General features: G+C 41.4%; 2 protein-coding genes across 2 annotated transcripts in view; one reads left to right on the top strand and one right to left on the bottom strand.

Annotated features, from left to right (window-relative positions):
• LOC125543430 (uncharacterized) overlaps positions 1 to 24,196 on the bottom strand; it is an 80,148-nt gene that overhangs the window by 36,379 nt on the left and 19,573 nt on the right. The gene's annotated exons all lie outside the window — the stretch shown is intronic.
• LOC147979008 (uncharacterized) lies at positions 21,150 to 22,426 on the top strand. The gene is made up of 2 exons (XM_087516696.1): positions 21,150 to 21,182; positions 21,320 to 22,426. Exons 1-2 carry the CDS (start codon positions 21,150 to 21,152, stop codon positions 22,424 to 22,426), a joined length of 1,140 nt encoding a protein of 379 aa, XP_087372822.1.

Raw genomic sequence — 24,196 nt, 5'->3', positions numbered from 1 at the left:
GGGCCAAATATGCACCACAACTTGCAAAGCTCAGAGCCTTTATGGCTAACGGTTTAACAGGAATTGACTTTGTTCGGTGGTGGATATCTTGGAGTATTTTTCCTTTAAGCCGTCGCCCCGGTTTAATGTGCAAGTACACAGGGGACTCAAAAGATCCTCAACGGCAGACTGACATTTAGTTAACTGACGCTGAAATCACTGAAGCTGTTAAAAAGATACTGGATGAATCGGTGGCTGTCTGTAGCAAAACAGGGCTAAGTCCCTTCTGCGTTTTGAATAAACCGCCAGCTGTAAGAATTGCTTAACTCCAATTTAAACCAGACATTCTTAACTCTTCCTTATAACCTTTGCCAATCTTTTAACAGGGTGACGACCCATTTTGGAAGAAGAAACCTTAGGATAAACCGACCAAGACCCCTCGACCCAAAACAAAGGTCGTCAAAAAATCTGCCAAGAAGAAAGCATCCGAACCCACCGGGCTGAACCTCGACAAGGATCTTGATAATCCGGACTCAAAGGTAGAACTTGATTCTCTTGGTTCATTTTTCATACACCTCATTGACAATGAACCTTATCAGGATGACTGATACGTCTCCAACGTATCTATAATTTTTGATTGCTCCATGCTATATTATCTTCTGTTTTGCACATTATTGGGCTTTATTATTCACTTTTATATTATTTTTTGGAATAACCTATTAACCGGAGGCCCAGCCCAGAATTGCAGTTTTTTGCCTATTTCAGAGTTTCGCAGAAAAAGAATATCAAACGGAGTCCAAACGGAATGAAACCTTCAGGAACGTGATTTTCGGAACGAACATGATCCAAGAGACTTGGAACCTACTCAAGCAACCAACAGGGAATCCAGGAGGTAGGGGGGCGCGCCTACCCCCCCAGGCGCGCCCTCCACCCTCGTGGCCCCCATATTGCTCCATCGACGTACTCCTTCCTCCTGTATATACCTACGTACCCCCAAACGATCAGATACGGAGCCAAAACCCTAATTCCACCGCCATAACTTTCTGTATCCACGAGATCCCATCTTGGGGCCTGTTCCGGAGCTCCGCCGGAGGGGGCATCGATCACAGAGGGCTTCTACATCAACAACATAGCCTCTCTGATGATGTGTGAGTAGTTTACCTCAGACCTTTGGGTCCATAGTTATTAGCTAGATGGCTTCTTATCTCTTTTTGGATCTCAATACAATGTTCTCCCCCTCTCTCGTGGAGATCTATTCAAGGTAATCTTCTTTTGCGGTGTGTTTGTTGGGACCGATGAATTGTGGGTTTATGATCAAGTTTATCTATGAACAATATTTGAATCTTTTCTGAATTCTTTTATGTATGATTGGTTATCTTTGCAAGTCTCTTCGAATTATCAGTTTGGTTTAGCCTACTAGATTGATCTTTCTTGCAATGGGAGAAGTGCTTAGCTTTGGATTCAATCTTGCGGTGTCCTTTCCAAGTGACAGTAGGGGCAGCAAGGCATGTATTGTATTGTTGCCATCGAGGATAACGAGATGGGGTTTTTATCGTACTGCATGAATTTATCCCTCTACATCATGTCATCTTGCTTAAAGTGTTACTCTATTCTTATGAACTTAATACTCGAGATGCATGCTGGATAGCGGTCGATGTGTGGAGTAATAGTAGTAGATGCAGGCAGGACTCGGTCTACTTGTCTCGAACGTGATGCCTATATACATGATCATACCTAGATATTCTCATAACTATGCTCAATTCTGTCAATTGCTCAACAGTAATTTGTTCACCCACCGTAAAATACTTATGCTCTTGAGAGAAGCCACTAGTGAAACCTATGGCCCCCGGGTCTATTTTCCATCATATTAATCTTCTAACACTTAGTTATTTTCATTGCCTTTTATTTTACTTTACATCTTTATCATAAAAACACCAAAAATATTATCTTATCATATCTATCAGATCTCACTCTAGTAAGTGACCGTGTAGGGATTGACAACCCCTTATCGTGTTGGTTGCGAGGATTTATTTGTTTTGTGTAGGTGTGAGGGACTCGCGCGTAACCTCCTACTAGATTGATACCTTGGTTCTCAAAAACTGAGGGAAATACTTACGCTACTTTGCTGCATCACCCTTTCCTCTTCAAGGGAAAACCAACGCAGTGCTCAAGAGGTAGCAAGAAGGATTTCATGCGCCGTTGCCGGGGAGGTCTACGCAAAAGTCAAGATACCACGTACCCATCACAAACCCTTATCTCCCGCATTACATTATTTTCCATTTGCCTCTCATTTTCCTCCCCCCACTTCACCCTTGCTGTTTTATTCGCCCTCTCTCTCTATCCTCCCTCTCTTTCTCTATTTGCCTCTTTTTTGCCCGTTCCTCGTTTGCTTGTGTGTTGGATTGCTTGCTTGTCATGATGGCTCAAGATAACTCTAAATTGTGTGTCTTTACCAATACCAACAACAATGATTTTATTAGCACTCTGATTGCTCCTCTTACCGATGCTGAATCTTGTGAAATTAATGCTGCCTTGCCGAATCTTGTCATGAAAGATCCGTTTTCCGGCCTTCCTAGTGAAGATGCCGCTACCCATCTAAATAGCTTTGTTGATTCATGTGATATGCAAAAGAATAAAGATGTGGACAATGATATTGTTAAATTGAAGCTATTTCCTTTTTCGCTTAGAGATCGTACTAAAGCTTGGTTTTCGTCTTTGCCTAAAAATAGTATTGATTCTTGGAATAAGTGCAAAGATGCTTTTATCTCTAAGTATTTTCCTCCCGCTAAGATCATCTCTCTTAGAAATGATATTATGAATTTTAAGCAACTTGATCATGAACATGTTGCACAAGCTTGGGAGAGGATGAAATTAATGATACGTAATTGCCCAAAACATGGTTTGAATTTGTGGATGATTATACAAAAATTTTATGCCGGATTGAAATTTTCTTCTAGAAATCTTTTAGATTCGGCCGCGGGAGGCACTTTTACGGAAATCACTTTAGGAGAAGCTACTAAACTACTAGATAATATTATGGTTAATTATTCTCAATGGCACACTGAAAGATCTACTAATAAAAAAGTGCATGCGATAGAAGAAATTAATGTTTTGAGTGGAAAGTTGGATGAACTTATGAAATTATTTGCTACTAAGAGTGTTTCTTCTGATCCTAATGATATGCCTTTGTCTACTTTGATTGAGAATAATAATGAATCTATGGATGTGAATTTTGTTGGTAGGAATAATTTTGGTAACAACGCGTATAGAGGAAACTTTAATCCTAGGCCTTATCCTAGTAATTCCTCTAATAATTATGGTAATTCCTACAACAATTCTTATGGAAATTTTAATAAGATGCCCTCTGAATTTGAGACTAGTGTTAAGGAATTTATGAATTCACAAAAGAATTTCAATGCTTTGCTTGAAGAGAAATTGCTTAAAGTTGATGATTTGGCTAGGAACGTTGATAGAATCTCTCTTGATGTTGATTCTTTAAAACTTAGATCTATTCCTCATAAGCATGATATCAATGAGTCTCTCAAAGCCATGAGAATTTCCATTGATGAGTGCAAAGAAAGAACCGCTAGGATGCGTGCTAAGAAAGATTCCTTTACAAGAGCGTGGTCTTCTAGTTTCCATGATAATAAAGATGAAGATCTCAAAGTTATTGATGTGTCCCCAATTAAATCTTGTTTTGCAATATGAATCTTGATAATGATGGGACTGAATATGATCCACCTTTACCTAGAAGGCGTTCCAAAAATTCGGAGTTTTTAGATCTTGATGCTAAATTTGATAAAAGTGGGCTTGAAGAGATCAAAACTCTAGATGTTAACGAACCTACTATTTTGGATTTCAAGGAATTTAATTATGATAGCTGCTCTTTGATAGATTGTATTTACTTTTTGCAATCCATGCTAAATTCTCCCCATGGTTATAGTCAAAATAAAGCTTTTACCAAACATATCGTTGATGCTTTGATGCAATCTTATGAAGAAAAACTTGAGTTGGAAGTTTCTATCCCTAGAAAACTTTATGATGAGTGGGAACCAACTATTGAAATTAAAACTAAAGATCATGAATGCTATGCTTTGTGTGATTTGGGTGCTAGTGTTTCCACGATTCCAAAGACTTTGTGTGATTTGTTAGGTTTCCATGATTTTGATGATTGCTCTTTAAACTTGCACCTTGCGGATTCCACTATTAAGAAACCTATGGGAAGAATTAATGATGTTCTTATTGTTGCAAATAGGAACTATGTGCCCGTATATTTTATTGTTCTTGACATAGATTGCAATCCTTCATGTCCTATTATTCTTGGTAGACATTTCCTTAGAACGATTGGTGCAATTATTGATATGAAGGAAGGAAATATTGGATTCCAATTTCCGTTAAAGAAAAACATGGAAAACTTTCCTAGAAATAAAATTAAATTACCTTATGAATCTATTATGAGAGCCACTTATGGATTGCCTACCAAAGATGGCAATACCTAGATCTATCCTTGCTTTTTATGCCTTGCTAGGGGCGTTAAACGATAGCACTTGTTGGGAGGCAACCCAATTTTATTTTTATTCCTTGCGTTTTGCTCCAGTTTAGTAATAAATAATTTATCTAGCCTCTGTTTTGGTTGTGTTTTTTGTGTTTAATTAGTGTTTGTGCCAAGTAGAACCGTTGGGAAGACTTGGGGAAATTCTTGTTAATCTTGCTGTAAAAAACAGAAACTTTAACGCTCATGAGAACTGCTGCCATTTTTATTTGCAAAGTTATATTCAGCTAATTATTTTTGCAGATGATTAATAGCTAAATTCCTCACGTCCAGAAATTTATTTTAGAATTTTTGGGTTTCCAGATCTTGCGCTAGCTACAGATTACTAGAGACTGTTCTGTTTTTGACAGATTCTGTTTTTCGTGTGTTGTTTGCTTATTTTGATGAATCTATGGCTAGTAAAATAGTTTATAAACCATAGAGAAGTTGTAATACAGTAGGTTTAACACCAATATAAATAAAGAATGAGTTCATTACAGTACCTTGAAGTGGTGTTTTGTTTTCTTTCGCTAACAGAGCTCACGAGATTTTCTACTTTAAGTTTTGTGTTGTGAAGTTTTCAAGTTTTGGGTAAGGATTTGATGGATTATGGAACAAGGAGTGGCAAGAACCTAAGCTTGGGGATGCCCATGGAACCACAAAGATAATCGAAGGACACCAAAAAGCCAAAGCTTGGGGATGCCCTGGAAGGCATCCCCTCTTTCGTCTACTTCCATCGGTAACTTTACTTGGAGCTATATTTTTATTCACCACATGATATGTGTTTTGCTTGGAGCGTCTTGTATGATTTGAGTCTTTGCTTTTTAGTTTACCACAATCATCTTTGCCGTACACACCTTTTGAGAGAGACACACATGATTCGGAAATTATTAGAATACTCTATGTGCTTCACTTATATCTTTTGAGTTATATAGTTTTACTCTAGTACTTCACTTATATCTTTTAGAGCACGGTGGTGGATTTGTTTTATAGAAACTATTGATATCTCATGATTCACTTAGATTATTTTGAGAGTCCTAAATATCATGGTAATTTTCTTAAATAATCCTAATATGCTAGGTATTCATGATTAGTAAAAACTTTCTTATGAGTGTTCTGAATACTAAGAGAAGTTTGATGCTTGATGATTGTTTTGAGATATGGAGGTAGTGATATTAAAGTTGTGCTAGTTGAGTAGTTGTGAATTTGAGAAATACTTGTGTTGAAGTTTGCAAGTCCTGTAGCACGCACGTATGGTAAACGTTATGTAACAAATTTGAAACATGAGGTGTTCTTTGATTGTCCTTCTTATGAGTGGCGGTCGGGGACGAGCGATGGTCTTTTCCTACCAATCTATCTCCCTAGGAGCATGCGCGTAGTGCTTGGTTTTTGATGACTTGTAGATTTTTGCAATAAGTATGTGAGTTCTTTATGACTAATGTTGAGTCCATGGATTATACGCACTCTCACCTTTCCATCATTGCTAGCCTCTTCGGTACCGTGCATTGCCCTTTCTCACATTGAGAGTTGGTGCAAACTTCGCCGGTGCATCCAAACCCCATGATATGATACACTCTTTCACACATAAACCTCCTTATATCTTCCTCAGAACAGCCACCATACCTACCTATTATGGCATTTCCATAGCCATTCCGAGATATATTGCCATGCAACTTTCCACCACCCCGTTTATCATGACACGTTCATCATTGTCATATTGCTTAACATGATCATGTAGTTGACATAGTATTTGTGGCAAAGCCACCATTCATAATTCTTTCATACATGTCACCCTTGGTTCATTGCATATCCCAGTAAACCGTCGGAGGCATTCATATAGAGTCATACCTTGTTCTAGTATCGAGTTGTAATCATTGAGATGTAAATAAATAGAAGTGTGATGATCATCATTTAATAGAGCATTGTCCCAATAAAAAAAGAAAAAAAAGAGAAATGCCAAAAAAAGAAGCCACCCCCCCCAAAAAATGAAAAGGGACAATGCTACTATCCTTTTACCACACTTGTGCTTCAAAGTAGCACCATTATCTTCATGATAGAGAGTCTCTTGTTTTGTCACTTTCATATACAAGTGGGAATTTTTCATTATAGAACTTGGCTTCTATATTCCAACAATGGAACTCCTCAAGTGCACTAGGTCTTCGTGAGCAAGCAAGTTGGATGCACACCCACTAGTTTCTTTTGTTGAGCTTTCATACATTTATAGCTCTAGTGCATCCGTTGCATGGCAATCCCTACTCCTTGCATTAACATCAATCGATGGGCATCTCCATAGCCCATTGATTAGCCTCGTTGATGCGAGACTTTCTCCTTTTTGTCTTCTCCACATAACCCCCATCATTATATTCTATTCCACCCATAGTGCTATGTCCATGGCTCGTGCTCATATATTGCGTGAAAGTTTATAGGTTTGAGATTGCTAAAGTATGAAACAATTGCTTGGCTTGTCATCGGGGTTGTGCATGATGAGATTATTCTTGTGTGACGAAAATGGAGCATGACTAAACAATATGATTTTGTAGGGATGAACTTGCTATAGCCATGTTATTTTGAGAAGACATAATTGCTATAAAAAACAGAAACTTTAGCACTCACGAGAACTGCTGCCATTTTTATTTGGGAAGTGCAATTTAGTTAATTCTTTTTACAGATGATTAATAGATAAATTCCTCACGTCCAGCAATTTATTTTAGAATTTTTGGGTTCCAGATCTTGTGCTAGCTACAGATTACTACAGACTGTTCTGTTTTTGACAGATTCTGTTTTTCGTGTGTTGTTTGCTTATTTTGATGAATCTATGGCTAGTAAAATAGTTTACAAACCATAGAGAAGTTGGAATACAGTAGGTTTAAAACCAATATAAAGAAATAATGAGTTCATTACAGTTCCTTGAAGTGGTCTTTTGTTTTCTTTCGCTAACGGAGCTCACGAGATTTTCTACTTTGAGTTTTGTGTTGTGAAGTTTTCATGTTTTGGGTGAAGATTTGATGGATTATGGAACAAGGAGTTGCAAGAGCCTAAGCTTTGGGATGCCCATGGAACCCCCAAGATAATATAAGGACACCTAAAAGCCAAAGCTTGGGGATGCCCCAGAAGGCATCCCCTCTTTCGTCTACTTCTATCGGTAACTTTACTTGGAGCTATATTTTTATTCACCACATGATATGTGTTTTGCTTGGAGCGTCTTCTATGATTTGAGTCTTTGCCTTTTAGTTTACCACAATCATCCTTTCTGTACACACCTTTTGAGAGAGCCATACATGATTTGGAATTTGTTAGAATAGTCTATGTGCTTCGCTTATATCTTTTGAGTTATATAGTTTTGCTCTAGTACTTCACTTATATCTTTTAGAGCACAGTGGTGGATTTGTTTTATAGAAACTATTGATATCTCATGCTTAACTTAGATTATTTTTAGAGTCTTAAATAGCATGGAAATTTGCTTAAATAATCCTAATATGCTAGGTATTCAAGATTAGTAAAAAATTTCCTATGAGTGTTTTAAATACTAAGAGAAGTTTGATGCTTGATGATTGTTTTGAGATATGGAGGTAATAATATCAAAGTCGTGCTAGTTGAGTAGTTGTGAATTTGAGAAGTTCTTGTGTTGAAGTTTGCAAGTCCCATAGCATGCACGTATGGCAAACGTTGTGTAACAAATTTGAAACATGAGGTGTTCTTTGATTGTCTTCCTTATGAGTGTCGGTCGGGGACGAGCGATGGTCTTTTCTTACCAATCTATCCCCCTAGGAGCATGCACGTAGTGCTTTGGTTTTTGATGACTTGTAGATTTTTGCAATAAGTATGTGAGTTCTTTATGACTAATGTTGAGTCCATGGATTATACGCACTCTCACCCTTCCATCATCGCTAGCCTCTTTGGTACCATGCATTGCCATTTCTCACATTGAGAGTTGGTACAAACTTCGCCGGTGCATCCAAACCCCGTGATATGATATGCTCTTTCACACATAAACCTCCTTATATCTTCCTCAAAACAGCCACCATACCTACCTATTATGGCATTTCCATAGCCATTCCGAGATATATTGCCATGCAACTTTCCACCATTCCTTTTATCATGACACATTCATCATTGTCATATTGCTTAACATGATCATGTAGTTGACATAGTATTTGTGGCACAGCCACCGTTCATAATTTTCATACATGTCACTCTTGATTCATTGCATATCCTGGTACACCGCCAGAGGCATTCATATAGAGTCATCTTTTGTTCTAGCATCGAGTTGTAATGATTGAGTTGTAAATAAATAGAAGTGTGATGATCATCATTTTCTAAAGCATTGTCCCAAGTGAGGAATATATATAAAAAAAGAGAAAGGCCGTAAAAAAGAGAAGGCCCAAATAAAAAATGAGAGAAAAAGAGAGAAGGGACAATGCTACTATGCTTTGCCACACTTGTGCTTCAAAGTAGCACCATAATCTTCATGATAGAGAGTCTTTTGCTTTTTCACTTTCATATACTAGTGGGAATTTTTCGTTATAGAACTTGGCTTGTATATTCCAATAATGGGCCTCTTCAAGTGCCCTAGGTCTTCATGAGCAAGCAAGTTGGATGCACACCCACTTAGTTTCTTTTGTTGAGCTTTCGTACATTTATAGCTCTAGTGCATCCGTTGCATGGCAATCCCAACTGCTTGCATTAACATCAATCGATGGGCATCTCCATAGCTCATTGATTAGCCTCGTTGATGTGAGACTTTCTCCTTTTTTTGTCTTCTCCACATAACCCCCATCATTATATTCTATTCCATCCATAGTGCTATATCCATGGCTCACGCTCATGTATTGCATGAAGGTTTATAAAGTTTGAGATTACTAAAGTATGAAACACTTGATTGGCTTGTCATTGGGGTTGTGCATGATGAGAGCATTCTTGTGTGACGAAAATGGAGCATGACTAAACTATATGATTTTGTAGGGATGAACTTTCTTTGGCCATGTTATTTTGAGAAGACATAATTGCTTAGTTAGTATGCTTGAACTATTATTATTTCTATGTCAATATTAAACTTTTATCTTGAATCTTTCGGATCTGAATATTCATGCCACAATTAAGAAGAATTACATTGAAATTATGCCTAGTAGCATTCCACATCAAAAATTCTGTTTTTATCATTTACCAACTCGAGGACGAGCAGGAATTAAGCTTGGGGATGCTTGATCCATCTCCAACGTATCTATAATTTTTTATTGCTCCATGCTATATTATCTTCTGTTTTGGACATTATTGGGCTTTATTATTCACTTTTATATTACTAGCAAAAGAACCCGTGCGTTGCAATGGGAGAGAAAACATAACACACGCTCTGTAACATCCCAAATTTTCAATTTGGAATGTTATACATTAGATCGTCATGCATATCATATTTTATTTGCTTTGGGTTTTGATCCTAGAAAATTCTAAGCAACTCAAGGACCCACTGAGAGAGTTGGGGATTTCGTTATTTTCATATTTGAGTTTTCTCAAATTTTGAGAATAGGATCATTTGATTTTATTTATTTTATCATCAATTATTTCTATTACAAAAATATGAGAGAGGGAATAAAATAACTTTCCCAAAATATAGAAATATTGAGGATTTAATAAAAAATCAAATAGTTTTATTTCGGAGTTTTTTTTGTTTTGTTGTTTTTATTTGAATTAGGAAAAATGCGCGTTTTTCAAAATTGCATTTAGGGCCCAAATAAATGTTCACTTTGTCGGGCTTGATTTTAGAAGCCCGGGAAAATTTATTTCGGGATTTTTGGAGTCCGTTTAGTATTTCTTTTTATTTTTCTTCCGAGCGAAAAAAAAAACGCAACCGACTACGGGCCGTAACCGGCCAGAACTCTGCCGGCCGGGGGGCTTTATAAGCCGCGCATCGGGCCCGAGCCAGCCCACCAGCAGCCGCCGCCCGAACCCTAACCCTAGCCGCAAGCCGCCGCCGCCCCGCCGCCAGCCGCCGCCCCGCCGCCGATCCGCCGGAGCCGCGCGTCGCCCGAGGTTCGCCGCACCTCAAAATCCGTGCCGTTTTTTTTAAAAAAATCCGTTCGTCGTTTTTCATTTTCGTCGGATTTTTCCGCGGTTATTTTCTGATCGTGATTTCTGATCCGATTTTCGTTTTAGTTTTTCTTTTCGCTCGTTTATCGGAATCAGGCGATTCAAGCGCCTGGAGTTTCGTCTCGAAACCCTCTATCCGAATAATCAACTTAAACAAGTTTTTGCTACTGTAAAATTTGACTTAGGTTCAGATTACTAGAAAGAAGTTGTTTTCTTTCGCCGTTTGACTTTCTTTGCTTCGTTCGATTTGATTCTTTTTGCCAACCGGAGTTCTTAAGTTGAACCTTCTAGTTAGATCTCTTATTTGAGTTTTACCTGTGCATTAGATGAGTACTTATTGTATGCTTGTTTGTTTGCCTGCGAAAGAGTACCCAGAGTGCGCCGCCTGTTACTTCGAATCGTTAGGTTTCACGGATCATCAGCAAGGCAAGTAACACTTTGATCATACCTTTTCTACAACCCAGTTTTTTTGCATTAGATCAATCTTCACTCATTGCATGATTAGGATCTAATTAAACTGTGCGATGGGAAGTAGATGAGGTAGTACCTATTACCTGTTTATTATCAAACCTTTGGGAGTTACTTCTACGTTTGCTTATTATGCCATGCTATGCTAGTAGACGTGGATTGGGTGAGTGAAATCCATGACAGATGTGAGATTGATAATTAATGGTTTATCTAAGGTGGCAACTTAAATACACTCTGGGTGGATTGAGGCACCTGGGTAGTCCAGGACATGCCTGTTTTAATTTGGACCGCCACCCAGGCTCAAAGGGATCATGAGATTTTTCAAACTAGAAACTTCCGTGTGCAGCCACGCCATTATGGGATCTGGCATAGTTGATTAAGTCGTGTGAACTCTTACAGGGTAGACTAGCAGATGTAGGGGAAAGTAGGTGTACCGGTCTATCCATCGTAAGGTGCTAGTGCTTCTGAAAGACTATGTCTCGGTCATCCGTTTCTCAAACACCATGTAGTGCGAGAAATCCAACGGAGGCGATCGAGTCTTGTGGGGAAAAGTGCGCAAACCTCTGCAGAGTGTAACAAACTAATCATGATTAGCCGTGTCCCCGGTTATGGACATCTTGAGTATCTAGTATCTGGATTATCATGTGAATCTCAACATGTTACTCTAAAATTAATGTTGTTGGGTTAATGATGATGCTTAATTGGGATTGAGAATGCTGTCAACCATTCTCAATGTTTAACAACCACCATGATAGTAATTAAATTTATTCCTTTTGAAGTAGGGAAAAATTGGCTTTATGCGAAACTATAACCATAGAGCTTTCCACCAGCAAAATATGCATATAGTATAGCTGTTGCATTCCATTACTCTCTATGCGTTACCTTGCCAGCATATTCCATGTGCTGACCCGTTTTCGGGCTGCAACGTTAATGTTGCAGACTTTTCAGACGACGACTAAGGAGTTTTTAGGTCGTGGTTCTATACTCAGTGATGCCGTTGGAGTTGATGGACTCACTTATCTTCCAAGCCTTCCGCTGTTATTATTATTAGATGGCCTTAAGCCATATTTATTGTAATAAGTTCTCTTTTGAGACACTCGATGTAATAAGTGTGTGATTGCTACTCTGCTATAAATCCTCTGAGTACTGTGTGGTGTCAGCATTACCGATCCAGGGATGACACCGGAGCACAGAGATCAGACTGTTTGAGGTCTGGTCGCTACAGAGATGGTATCAGAGCACACGCTGACTGTAGGACACGAACACTAAGCTAAAGACCTAGATCACTACTCACTCTCTTCTCTTCTGACCTCTCATCTTTTCTACTCTTTAGGATGGCGGATGCAAGGAACAAGTTCACCCAACCGGATGAAGATACACCCTTTGGACGCCACTTGAAGGAAGTCACTAGATACCTGAACATAGGAGTACCAAGCTTCATGGGAACCTACAATGCCACTTTACCTGAAGAAGAGCGCTGGATGATTCAAGTTAAAATCCCAGGAAGGACGTTCATGCCAGTCACTGAGCCCATAGAGTTTTCTTTTGATGCACCAACTTGGAGTCTAGGAAAGAGCATGGCAGCTCACATCGCCATGGGACGCATTGGAGAAGTCTACCGCAAGGATCTTAAGGATACTATATACCAGATTTGTGGGCGCCGAGATGAACACTGGGAGATGATTAGCACCATGAAGGATAGATCAATCGCAGCTTTTATCCAGGAGTTAAACCAGCACATTCGACGACAGGAGAATCAGATGTGCGCTGACATGATAGATCTGAAGAAGGCTAAGACTAGAATCAAGGAACTGGAGGAAGAACTCAAGGCTACACGCGAAGGTTATGAAGAAGAAATTGAAGTATTGGTGGATAAGAATGCCGACCTAACTATGAAGCTAGCAGTATTTATGGGAGGCCCGACACCAGTAGATGAAGACGAAGAACCCAAGGAGATTAGCCTGGAAGACTACATCATCATTGACGGCACCGACTCGGAAGCAGATAGTAGCGATGATGACTATGTTGATGAAGCAGGAGCAGATATCATGGAGTCTACAACCGTAGAATATTTCTAGTAGGCCACCTCATCAGTAGTAGTAGTCCACCATGTAAATATAGTAGTCCGAGCACTTTGCGATAGTTAGATCGATTGTATGCCTTTGTTTGATTGAATGAAGTGAATTGTTTGCTTTTGACTTGTGTGCATATGGGTAGTGTTTTCTCTTTAGACCCCCTCTATTCTTATATCTCATCTCTTCTAAACCTCAGATGCCTCCGAGACGTGACCCCAGATTTGCCTTTCCGCCGGAGCTCACCCAGTTGATCCAGCAGCAGAACACCTTGATGCAGTTGCTAGTCCAGAATCAGAATCAGGGGAACAACAACAACAACCCACCACCCCCCCACCACCTGTGACCACTTAGCCCGTTTTCTTAGGCTGAACCCGCCGGTGTTTTCCAGTAGCACCGAGCCGATAGTAGCAGATGATTGGCTCCGCAAGACAGCTAGGGAGTTGACCACAGTAGGATGCACAGATGCGGAGAAGGTTAAGTTTGCCGCACATCAGTTAGAAGGACCCGCAGCATCATGGTGGGAGAATTTTACAGCCACCTTCCCAGTCGACACTGTCACATGGGACCAGTTTCAGCAGGCTTTCCGTACTGCCCATGTTTCAGCAGGAGCTATGGCCATGAAGAAGCGTGAGTTTTGTAACTTGCGCCAAGGAGGACGGACAGTTGGCCAGTATGTGGAGGAGTTTAGTAAGCTAGCACGTTATGCCCCAGATGACGTTGCTACGGATGCAACTAAGCAGGAGAAGTTCCTGGAAGGACTGAATGATGAGTTGAGTATGCAGTTGATGGTAGCCACCTTCAACAACTACCAGGAGTTGGTAGACCGTGCTCTTATGATTAAAGGGAAGCAGCAGCAAATTGAGAACCGCAAGAGGAAGTATGGACAAGGAAAGTATAATTCAGGAGCTCAGCAGAAGCCATGTTTTACCCCAAGACCGGGAGGACATTTTCAGCATACCCATGGAGTAGGTAGCTCGCACAATCACAATGGAACCAAGAATGGTAATGGGAATGGAGGAAGCAATGGCCAGAACCGCAGCACCCCATCAACCCTAGCCAAGAGAGATCTGAGTCAAGTCACCTGTTTCAAGTGTTCCAAGACCGGACATTATGCCAATGAATGTCCTGAAGGCCAAAACGGCAATGGAAGCTCTGGAAAGAAGCCGAACCCTTTCAACAGGGGACAGGTGAACCACGTTAATGTGGAGGAGGTTGAAGCTCAGCCCGATGCAGTAATAGGTAAGTTTTTGGGTAAGTCATTTACTGCACTCGTTCTTTTTGATACTGGTGCATCGCATTCATACATATCAAAGGGATTTGTGGAAAAGTATAGCCTACCCACTAGGGTTCTCAAAACACCTATGCTAGTAAGCTCACTAGGAGCAGAGTACATGGCCAGTCAAGGATGTTTTCAAGTGCCATTAAGTATAGGACGACATGTTTTCCCAACAGATTTAATTATTCTGGAATCCCAAGGTCTGGATGTGATTCTTGGTATGGATTGGCTGTCGATGTATGGAGGAAACATCGATTGTGCTAGTAAGTCAATTTTTCTTACCACCCCAGAAGGGAGAAGGATCAAGTATGTATCCCGGCATGCGCCAAACAAGACACAAGTAAATTCATTAACAGGAGTTGTGCAGGAGGAAGTACCAGTGGTAAGGGAATTCCCTGATGTATTTCCAGAGGAGTTGCCAGGCATGCCACCGGATAGAGATATTGAGTTCTTGATTGAGCTATTGCCAGGCACAGGGCCAATATCAAAGAGACCATATAGGATGCCAGCAAAGGATTTGGTGGAAATTAAGAAACAGATTAAGGAGTTACTGGATAAAGGTTACATTCGCCCAAGTTCTTCACCTTGGGGATCACCAGTACTATTAGTAGAGAAGAAGGATGGATCGTTAAGGATGGTTGTTGATTATTGAGGATTGAATGAAGTAACAATCAAGAACAAGTACCCGCTACCAATGATCAATGATCTGTTTGATCGATTGCAAGGAGCTAAAGTGTTTTCCAAGATCGATTTGCGATCAGGGTACCACCAGTTGAAGATTCGAGAACAGGATATTCCGAAGACAGCTTTTACCACCAGGTATGGGCTGTATGAGTATACCGTTATGTCATTTGGTCTGACTAACACGCCTGCCTATTTTATGAACATGATGAACAAAGTGTTTATGGAGTTTTTGGATAAGTTCGTCATAGTGTTCATTGATGATATCCTGTTTTATTCAAAGAATGAAGAGGAACATAAGGAGCATTTGCGTTTGGTACTTGGAAAGCTCAGAGAACATAAATTATATGCCAAGTTCAGCAAATGTGAGTTTTGGTTGAAGGAAGTAGGATTCCTCGGACACGTTATATCTGGAGAAGGTATAGCTGTTGATTCCACTAAAGTTGATACCGTGACCAAGTGGGAAGTCCCAACTACCGTTGGAGAGATCCGGAGTTTTCTTGGACTCGCAGGATACTACCGGAGGTTTATTGAAATTTTTTCAAAGATTTCGAAGCCTATGACGGAGTTGTTGAATAAAGATACCAAGTTCAAATGGACTGAGCAGTGTGAGCTAGTTTCCAGGAGTTGAAGAAACGCTTGGTTACCTCACCAGTGTTGGTTTTGCTAGATCAGACCAAGGATTATGAGGTGTATTGCGACGCTTCACGTCGAGGACTTGGAGCAGTGCTTATGCAGGAAGGGAGAGTTGTTTCATATGCCTCAAGACAACTGAAGCCCCATGAGTTGAATTACGCTACGCATGATTTGGAGTTAGCAGCCGTAGTGCATGCCTTGAAGACATGGAGACATTTCCTCATCGGAAATCATTGTGAGGTGTACACGGATCATAAGAGTTTGAAGTACATTTTCACACAGAAGGAGTTGAATCTCAGACAAAGGAGATGGTTGGAGCTCATCAAGGATTATGATATGAGATTGCATTATCATCCCGGGAAGGCTAATGTAGTAGCTGATGCATAAGCCGCAAGAGCCATGTCAATACGTTAATGACGGGAGAAATACCCAAGGAGTTAGCAGAAAATCTTTGTGAACTATGTTTGGAAATAGTTCCGAGAGGCTATGTAGCAACGTTGGAAATTCAGTCAACTTTGATGGACAGAATCAGGGAAGCTCAGAAGACTGACAAGGAGATTGCTTCCATAAAGGAGAAAATGAAAGAAGGAAAAGCTAAAGGATTTCGTGAGGATGAGCACGATACCCTATGGTTTGAAGACCGTGTCTATGTGCCCAATGACCCAGAGATCAGGAAGTTAATTCTACAAGAGGCCCATGATTCACCCTATTCGATTCACCCAGGGAATACCAAGATGTATCTGAATTTGAAGGATATTTTCTGGTGGACCGGAATGAAGAAAGAAATAGCAGAGTATGTAGCAGTTTGTGATGTATGCCAGAGAGTAAAGGCAGAGCATCAGAAGCCAGCAGGATTGTTACAACCATTGCCGATACCCGAATGGAAGTGGGATAAGTTAGGCATGGATTTTATCACGGGATTGCCCAGGACTCGTTCAGGATATGACTCGATTTGGGTTGTAGTCGATCGATTGACGAAAGTAGCTCATTTCATCCCAGTAAAGACCACTTATACCAGTGCTAAGTTGGCAAAAATATACATGACCAGAATAGTATGTCTGCATGGAGTTCCGAGGAGTATCGTATCAGATAGAGGAACCCAGTTTACCTCAAAGTTCTGGAAGCAGTTGCACGAAACTTTGGGAACCAGGCTAGAATTCAGTACAGCTTTTCATCCGCAGACAGATGGACAGACCGAGAGAGTCAATCAGATTTTGGAGGATATGCTGAGAGCTTGTGCGCTAGATTATAGATCTAGTTGGGACGATAATTTGCCATATGCAGAGTTCTCTTACAACAACAGTTACCAAACCAGTTTGAAGATGGCCCCTTTCGAAGCTTTGTACGGAAGAAGGTGTAGGACACCGTTGTCGTGGGACGAAATTGGAGACCGTCAGTTGTTTGGACCTGACTTGATTAAGGAGTCTGAACAGAAAGTGAAGTTGATTCGCGATAGGCTCAAGGTAGCCCAGTCCAGACAGAAGAGTTATGCAGATTCTAAACACAAGGAGACAGTTTACGAAGTTGGAGACAGAGCTTATCTTCGAGTATCTCCACTTCGGGGAACAAAGCATTTTGGAGTTAAAGGGAAGTTAGCGCCACGATTTATAGGACCATATCGAATTTTGGAGCGTATGGGAGAAGTGGCCTACAAGTTGAAATTGCCCGAAGGATTGTCAGGAATTCATGATGTGTTCCACGTTTCTCAGTTAAAGAAGTGTCACGCGGAGATGGCTGACATACCATTGAGAGACACAGTGCCTTTGGAAACTATTCAGTTGGATAACGATTTGACCTACGAGGAGAAACCAGTGAAGATCCTCGAGTTTGCCAGCCGAGTTACCCGCAGCAAAGTTATCAAGTTTTGCAAGGTTCAGTGGAGTCACCACACGGAGGATGAAGCCACCTGGGAACGAGAGGAAGATTTGCTCAAAGACCACCCTCACCTATTTTCTAGCCAACCTGAATCTCGAGGGCGAGATTCATCTTAAGGGGGGTAGGTCTGTAACATCCCAAATTTTCAATTTGGAATATTATACATTAGATCATCATGCATATCTGTTGACACCAGATTTTGGCACGACCAAGAACTTAATTAAGATGGCCTCAAATAGAGAAGTGCTCAAAGTGAGAAAGTTCCGTATCGTCAAAAGGGAAAACTTTGATATTTGGGCCATAGTCATCCGGTCTCATCTCTAAGGCTGAAGTTGTGTTCGAAGTACTCAGATTTTGTATTCAGAATACTATTCGGCTGATTACGCCCCCAAGATGGCCTTATATGGGAAAAGTTTCTAGACGGATTGTCTTCGTATCGTTGAAACGATCGATTTTGATATAAAGAATGTCTAAATCGGAGGTCATATGCAACCTGTGGAGACAAAACAAGGTCAGAAATAGAAGCTGCAGAGTCATTTCGGACCGACCAAGTTGATTGACTCGGTGAGACCGAGTTGATCCCAAAAATTACAGAAAGTTACAGAAAGTTTGCAACGTTCACTCGGTAGGACCGAAAACAACTAATCGGTGAGACCGAGATTGATCCGGAAATTGCCAAAGATTCCTGTCCGAGTTAGGTTAGGGTTTTTGATGTTTTGGACGGAATTTTTAGTCCTTTTCTTGTACGGGAAGTCCAGACGCCTCTTATATATGTTGGGGGTGACGGCCGATTGAAAGAACACACAATCGCAAAACACATCTACTTTTTACCCTAGTTTTACATCCCTCCCTTGTTCTTTCTATCTCGTTCTTCGTTCGTTCTTCGTGTTGAAGGGCAGCGATCCTCGAGGCTCTAGGGGCGGGCGAACCGACCTAGGGCAGCCCATAGCTACCGCACGTCCAGACGGGGTCCCTCCCGGGCGCGTGGGGTTTCGGGTCCTGAAAAGCACCCGCCGGATTGCTTGCGTACCGCGCTTCCGGACGGGTCTCCTTTGACGTGAGCTGCGGTGCATCACCCTCGGCGTTGGAGGTACACCGTGACGTGTTCGTGTGCGAACACACTTTTTGGCGACTCCGCTGGGGACGAAAGATCAAGAATCATCATCAACCATGTTTAATCTCCCCAAGCCCTCAGAAGTTGACGCTGATAACATCATTAAGCCCGGTCTTGATGAACTATCGGATGAACATCGCCAAGCCTACGAAGCGCGCAAGAAGCAGCGTGAAGAGGCTTTTGAGGCGCTCAAGAAGAAGCGCGAGGAGGAGGATTTGGAAGCGTTTCTTTCAAGTTTCAAGAAGGACCGTCAAGGCAACATCACTCCGGTTGGAAACACCAATTTTCCTCCCCTCATCGATGAACAAGATCTAATCACTGTGAGTAAAGTTTTTTCTCCAGAGCAAGTGGCTGTGATTGAAAGTCTTGTTAGTAAGGGTAATGTGATGGCATACAATTCTTTTGTGGCTAGTGCTAATGCTCAGAAAAATATGCCTCCATCATCTAGTGGTACTGTTGGTATATCTGAAAACCCTAGTCCAATTTTACCTATTTCATCGGCACCACCTATGCAACAACAATATAATATGCCGTTGAATTTTTACCCTACTCAAACCAACCAGCTTGTGGCTGCACCTACATACTCTAATCCTATTATGAGTGTGCCCAATACGGCGTCAACGCCGAATCACTTTGTCACACCACCCATAGGCGTAGGCATGTTTGGTCTTCCGCCGAATTATGGTTCGACGCCCATCCCACAAGTTGCACCAATAGCTAGTACTCAGGTTGCTTCTATGTCATTACCACAAACATCTTCATCTACCTCGGATCCAATTTTAGCTAAATTAAGGGAGGATTTGCATAAGTTGTTTCTAGAAACTTTCGGAAACGAGCCGAAAGTAAAGAGTCGTGTGTACCAAAAGCCTTATCCTGAACACTTCGATGCAATTTCTTACCCTCAAGGTTATAAGGTTCCTGATTTTGTTAAATTTAGTGGTGAGGGTACGAAAACAACTTGGGAGCATGTGAGTCAGTATCTAGCACAGTTGGGTGAAGCAGGTTCCATAGAAGAATTGAAAGTGCGTTTATTTCCATTATCTTTAACTGGTACCGCATTTTCATGGTTTGCTGCTTTACCACATGGCTCAATTCTCTTATGGTCGCAATTAGAGCAAAAGTTTCATGATCACTTTTATAGCGGTGATAATGAGCTAAAGTTGTCACATCTTACATCGGTTAGGCAGAAACATGATGAATCGGTCACCGATTATGTCAAGAGGTTTAGAGATATAAAAAACCGATGTTATAGCTTAGTGATAACTGAGAGAGACTTGGCAGATCTTGTTCTTAATGGTTTGAAAACTCACATTAAAGAAAGGCTAGAAAGTTATGAGTTTTCGAGCATTAATCAAGTCTTACAAAAAGCTTTGGCCCAAGAGAGTCGAAGTAAAGAGGTCCATAGGTCTGCAACCGATCGTCCTAGAATGCATATGGTTGAACACAATGATGATAATTCAGACGATGAGGTTGATGTCTATACTACTGAATTTGTTTGGTCCTCAAAGGCCAAACCCTATATGTGAAATGCTCTTAAGCCGATTCGCAAGAATCGTGATGAGGAGATGAGGTTTACTTTTGATATATCAAAGTGTGATAAAATATTTGATGCACTCTTGCAAGATAAGATGATTAGAATATCACACACCATACCGCCGTTTGAGGAGCTGAAACGGCGTGCTTATTGCAAGTACCATAATTCATTTTCTCATGCTACTAACGATTGCAATGTTTTCCGACGACAGATACAATCGGCCATTAATGACGGACGATTGAATTTTGCTGAGATGCAAGTTGATAAACAGCCCTTCCCGATAAACACCATAGACTTGGAGGGAAAGAAAATGTTGATTCGGCCTAGCATAGCCGAATCTGCTAATAAAGATAATGTTGTTATTGGTGAACCCAGGAATAGCAAGGAGGGTGACAAGGTCTTGGGAAGAAAGATTGTGCTTGAGAAGCAACCCGATGGCAAGGAAGTGTTGAAGATCACTATAAAAAATGCCACACTCGGGGGGCAACCACAAGTACAAGAGGATGCTCATGTTAAATTGATCAAGCCCAAGAATTCAGAAGTTGGCAAGTGGAAAAAGAATGAAACTAAGAACAAGAGAATCAAGCCAACTTTTGATATGTTGCTCTCCAAATATGCAAGTCAAGCAGCCGGTTCTAGCTCTAATCGGCCATCACATTCAAAGCGTTCAAGATTGCCTCCAGAGCAAGAGTTTCGACGATATGCAAGGACATATGGGTCATGGGCACCGACACCATGGATGTCACAACCCTTCTATGCGCCATATTACATGAGAGGCTTTAGTGGAGGATGGGGGCAGCCCCCAATGGCTCCTTATCCTTTCCATATGGGGTGGGCAGCACCTAGAAGGCCTGCTCGCGAGAGGCTTTATTATCCCACACAAGGCCGTTTGAGCTATGGTGCTAATCGGCCAACAAAAATTTCTCCAAGTAAGGCCAATAAAAAAGTGTGGCGTGTTAAGTCATCTAATGCGGAAATTTCAGAATGCGACAAGCAAAAGGAGATCAAAAGGCCGATTGTTGGTAATCTGGCTACTTCTAATGGTGATATTGTTATTGTTCAGCAGGGTTCCATGGTTAGTGATCATGAGGCAAGCACAAGCAAGGCCAAACCAAGGGATCCCAAATATACTCAACCTAAGTGGTGTCCTCCCGGTTTAACCAAGACCATGAAAAGGAGATTACAACGCATGAGGAACCACGAGAAGGTAGAGCACAAAGAGGAGAGGCAAAGGGACGAATTGTTAAGTGAAATTCGGCCCATGGCACTCACAAAACAAGTGTGGAGGCCTAAACAAAAAGAAAACACAGATGCTTTTACATTAGCTACAGCAACACATTCACCACCAAAAGAGGATGATGCAACCCCTATTACATCGTCCACACCATCTGAAACATCCCCTTCAGTTGAGGAATCTTTGAGCCCAATATTCACATTGGGGGATGAAGATGAGATGGTGGATTATGACTCTATGCCGGTTCGGGAAGGTATGGATATTAATATGGTGTATTACTTACCTGTCGAGTTTCGTGCTATAGGTGAAGAAGGGGAGGTGGCTCAACTGGATTTTGGTCCAAAGAACGCTATCTTCGAGAAGCCAAAAGAACCGGTGAAACACTTGAAGCCATTGTACCTCAAAGGTCATATTAACGGATCGCCGGTTGCTAGGATGCTCGTTGATGGTGGTGCTGTGGTAAATCTTATGCCCTACTCGGTCTTCAAGAAGTTGGGGTTAGATGATGATGCATTGATGAAGACCAATATGGTACTTAATGGATTTGAGGGTAAAGAAAAGACAGAGGCCAAAGGCGTGATGTGTATGGAACTCACCGTGGGAAGCAAGACTTTGGCCACCACATTCTTCATCGCCGAGGTGCAAGATAACTATAATGTTATATTAGGCCACGATTGGCTTCATGCTAACCAGTGTGTGCCATCTACCATGCATCAATTCTTAATACAATGGGTCGATGATGAGGTAGAAGTCATTCACGCGGATAATTCGGCTTGTGTTGCTTTGGCTGATACATCGGTGGATTGGAATCATCCGGATGTTACTTGCTTAACAGGGCGTGACTTCTCGGAGTTTGATTTCCTTAGTGCTACGAGGAACGGGTTCATTCCCATCTCTTTAAAGCCGATTGGTGGTAATCGGTTCCAGGGTATGATGTAAACAAGAAATTAAACATGGCCGATATAGAAATTATCGCCCTAAGCACATAGAATGGCTGATGGAGTGTTGACATCGTCCTTAGGAAAATCATCATGCAAGTTATTTTTCGGCACACAAGTTTGCCGAAAAACAGGGGGGCATGTGTTGACACCAGATTTTGGCACGGCCAAGAACTTAATTAAGATGGCCTCAAATAGAGAAGTGCTCAAAGTGAGAAAGTTCCGTATCGTCAAAAGGGAAAACTTTGATATTTGGGCCATAGTCATCCGGTCTCATCTCTAAGGCTGAAGTTGTGTTCGAAGTACTCAGATTTTGTATTCAGAATACTATTCGGCTGATTACGCCCCCAAGATGGCCTTATATGGGAAAAGTTTCTAGACAGATTGTCTTCGTATCGTCGAAACGATCGATTTTGATATAAAGAACGTCTAGATCGGAGGTCGTATGCAGCCTGTGGAGACAAAACAAGGTCAGAAATAGAAGCTGCAGAGTCATTTCGGACTGACCGAGTTGATTAACTCGGTGAGACCGAGTTGATCCGAAAAATTACAGAAAGTTACAGAAAGTTTGCAACGTTCACTCGGTAGGACCGAAAACAACTAATCGGTGAGACCAAGATTGATCCGAAAATTGCCAAAGATTCCTGTCCGAGTTAGGTTAGGGTTTTTGATGTTTTGGACGGAATTTTTAGTCCTTTTCTTGTACGGGAAGTCCAGCCGCCTCTTATATATGTTGGGGGCGACGGCCGTTGAAAGAACACACAATCGCAAAACACATCTACTTTTTACCCTAGTTTTACATCCCTCCCTTGTTCTTTCTATCTCGTTCTTCGTTCGTTCTTCATGTTGAAGGGCAGCGATCCTCGAGGCTCTAGGGGCGGGCGAACCGACCTAGGGCAGCCCATAGCTACCGCACGTCCAGACGGGGTCCCTCCCGGGCGCGTGGGGTTTTGGGTCCTGAAAAGCACCCGCCGGATTGCTTGCGTACCGCGCTTCCGGACGGGTCTCCTTCGACGTGAGCTGCGGTGCATCACCCTCGGCGTTGGACGTACACGGTGACGTGTTCGTGTGCGAACAATATCATATTTTATTTGCTTTGGGTTTTGATCCTAGAAAATTCTAAGCAACTCAAGGACCCACGGAGAGAGTTGGGGATTTCGTTATTTTCATATTTGAGTTTTCTCAAATTTTGAGAATAGGATCATTTGATTTTATTTATTTTATCATCAATTATTTCTATTACAAAAATATGAGAGAGGGAATAAAATGACTTTCCCAAAATATAGAAATATTGAGGATTTAATAAAAAATCAAATAGTTTTATTTCGGAGTTTTTTTGTTTTGTTGTTTTTATTTGAATTAGGAAAAATGCGCGTTTTTCAAAATTGCATTTAGGGCCCAAATAAATGTTCACTTTGTCGGGCTTGATTTTAGAAGCCCGGGAAAATTTATTTCGGGATTTTTGGAGTCCGTTTAGTATTTCTTTTTATTTTTCTTTCGAGCGAAAAAAACGCAACCGACTACGGGCCGTAACCGGCCAGAACTCTGCCGGCCGGGGGGCTTTATAAGCCGCGCCTCGGGCCCGAGCCAGCCCACCAGCAGCCGCCGCCCGAACCCTAACCCTAGCCGCCAGCCGCTGCCGCCCCACCACCGATCCGTCGGAGCCGCGCGTCGCCCGAGGTTTGCCGCACCTCGAAATCCGTGCCGTTTTTTTAAAAAAAATCCATTCGTCATTTTTCTTTTTCGTTGGATTTTTCCGCGGTTATTTTTT

This window comes from Triticum urartu, chromosome 3A, assembly GCF_056163025.1.
Source record: "Triticum urartu cultivar PI428250 chromosome 3A, HENAU_Tu73, whole genome shotgun sequence".
NCBI classification, from domain to species: domain Eukaryota; kingdom Viridiplantae; phylum Streptophyta; class Magnoliopsida; order Poales; family Poaceae; genus Triticum; species Triticum urartu.
Note: the sequence above shows the minus strand (reverse complement) of the source record. Positions and strands in the feature narration are given on the sequence as shown.

Excerpts from the sequence above, each read along its gene's own strand:
- LOC147979008 (XM_087516696.1), top strand. The coding sequence starts at position 21,150 with ATGGTGCTAATCGGCCAACAAAAATTTCTCCAA. Across the intron at positions 21,183-21,319 it reads GCCAACAAAAATTTCTCCAA|GGTTCCATGGTTAGTGATCA; the intron begins GTAAGGCCAATA and ends ATTGTTCAGCAG.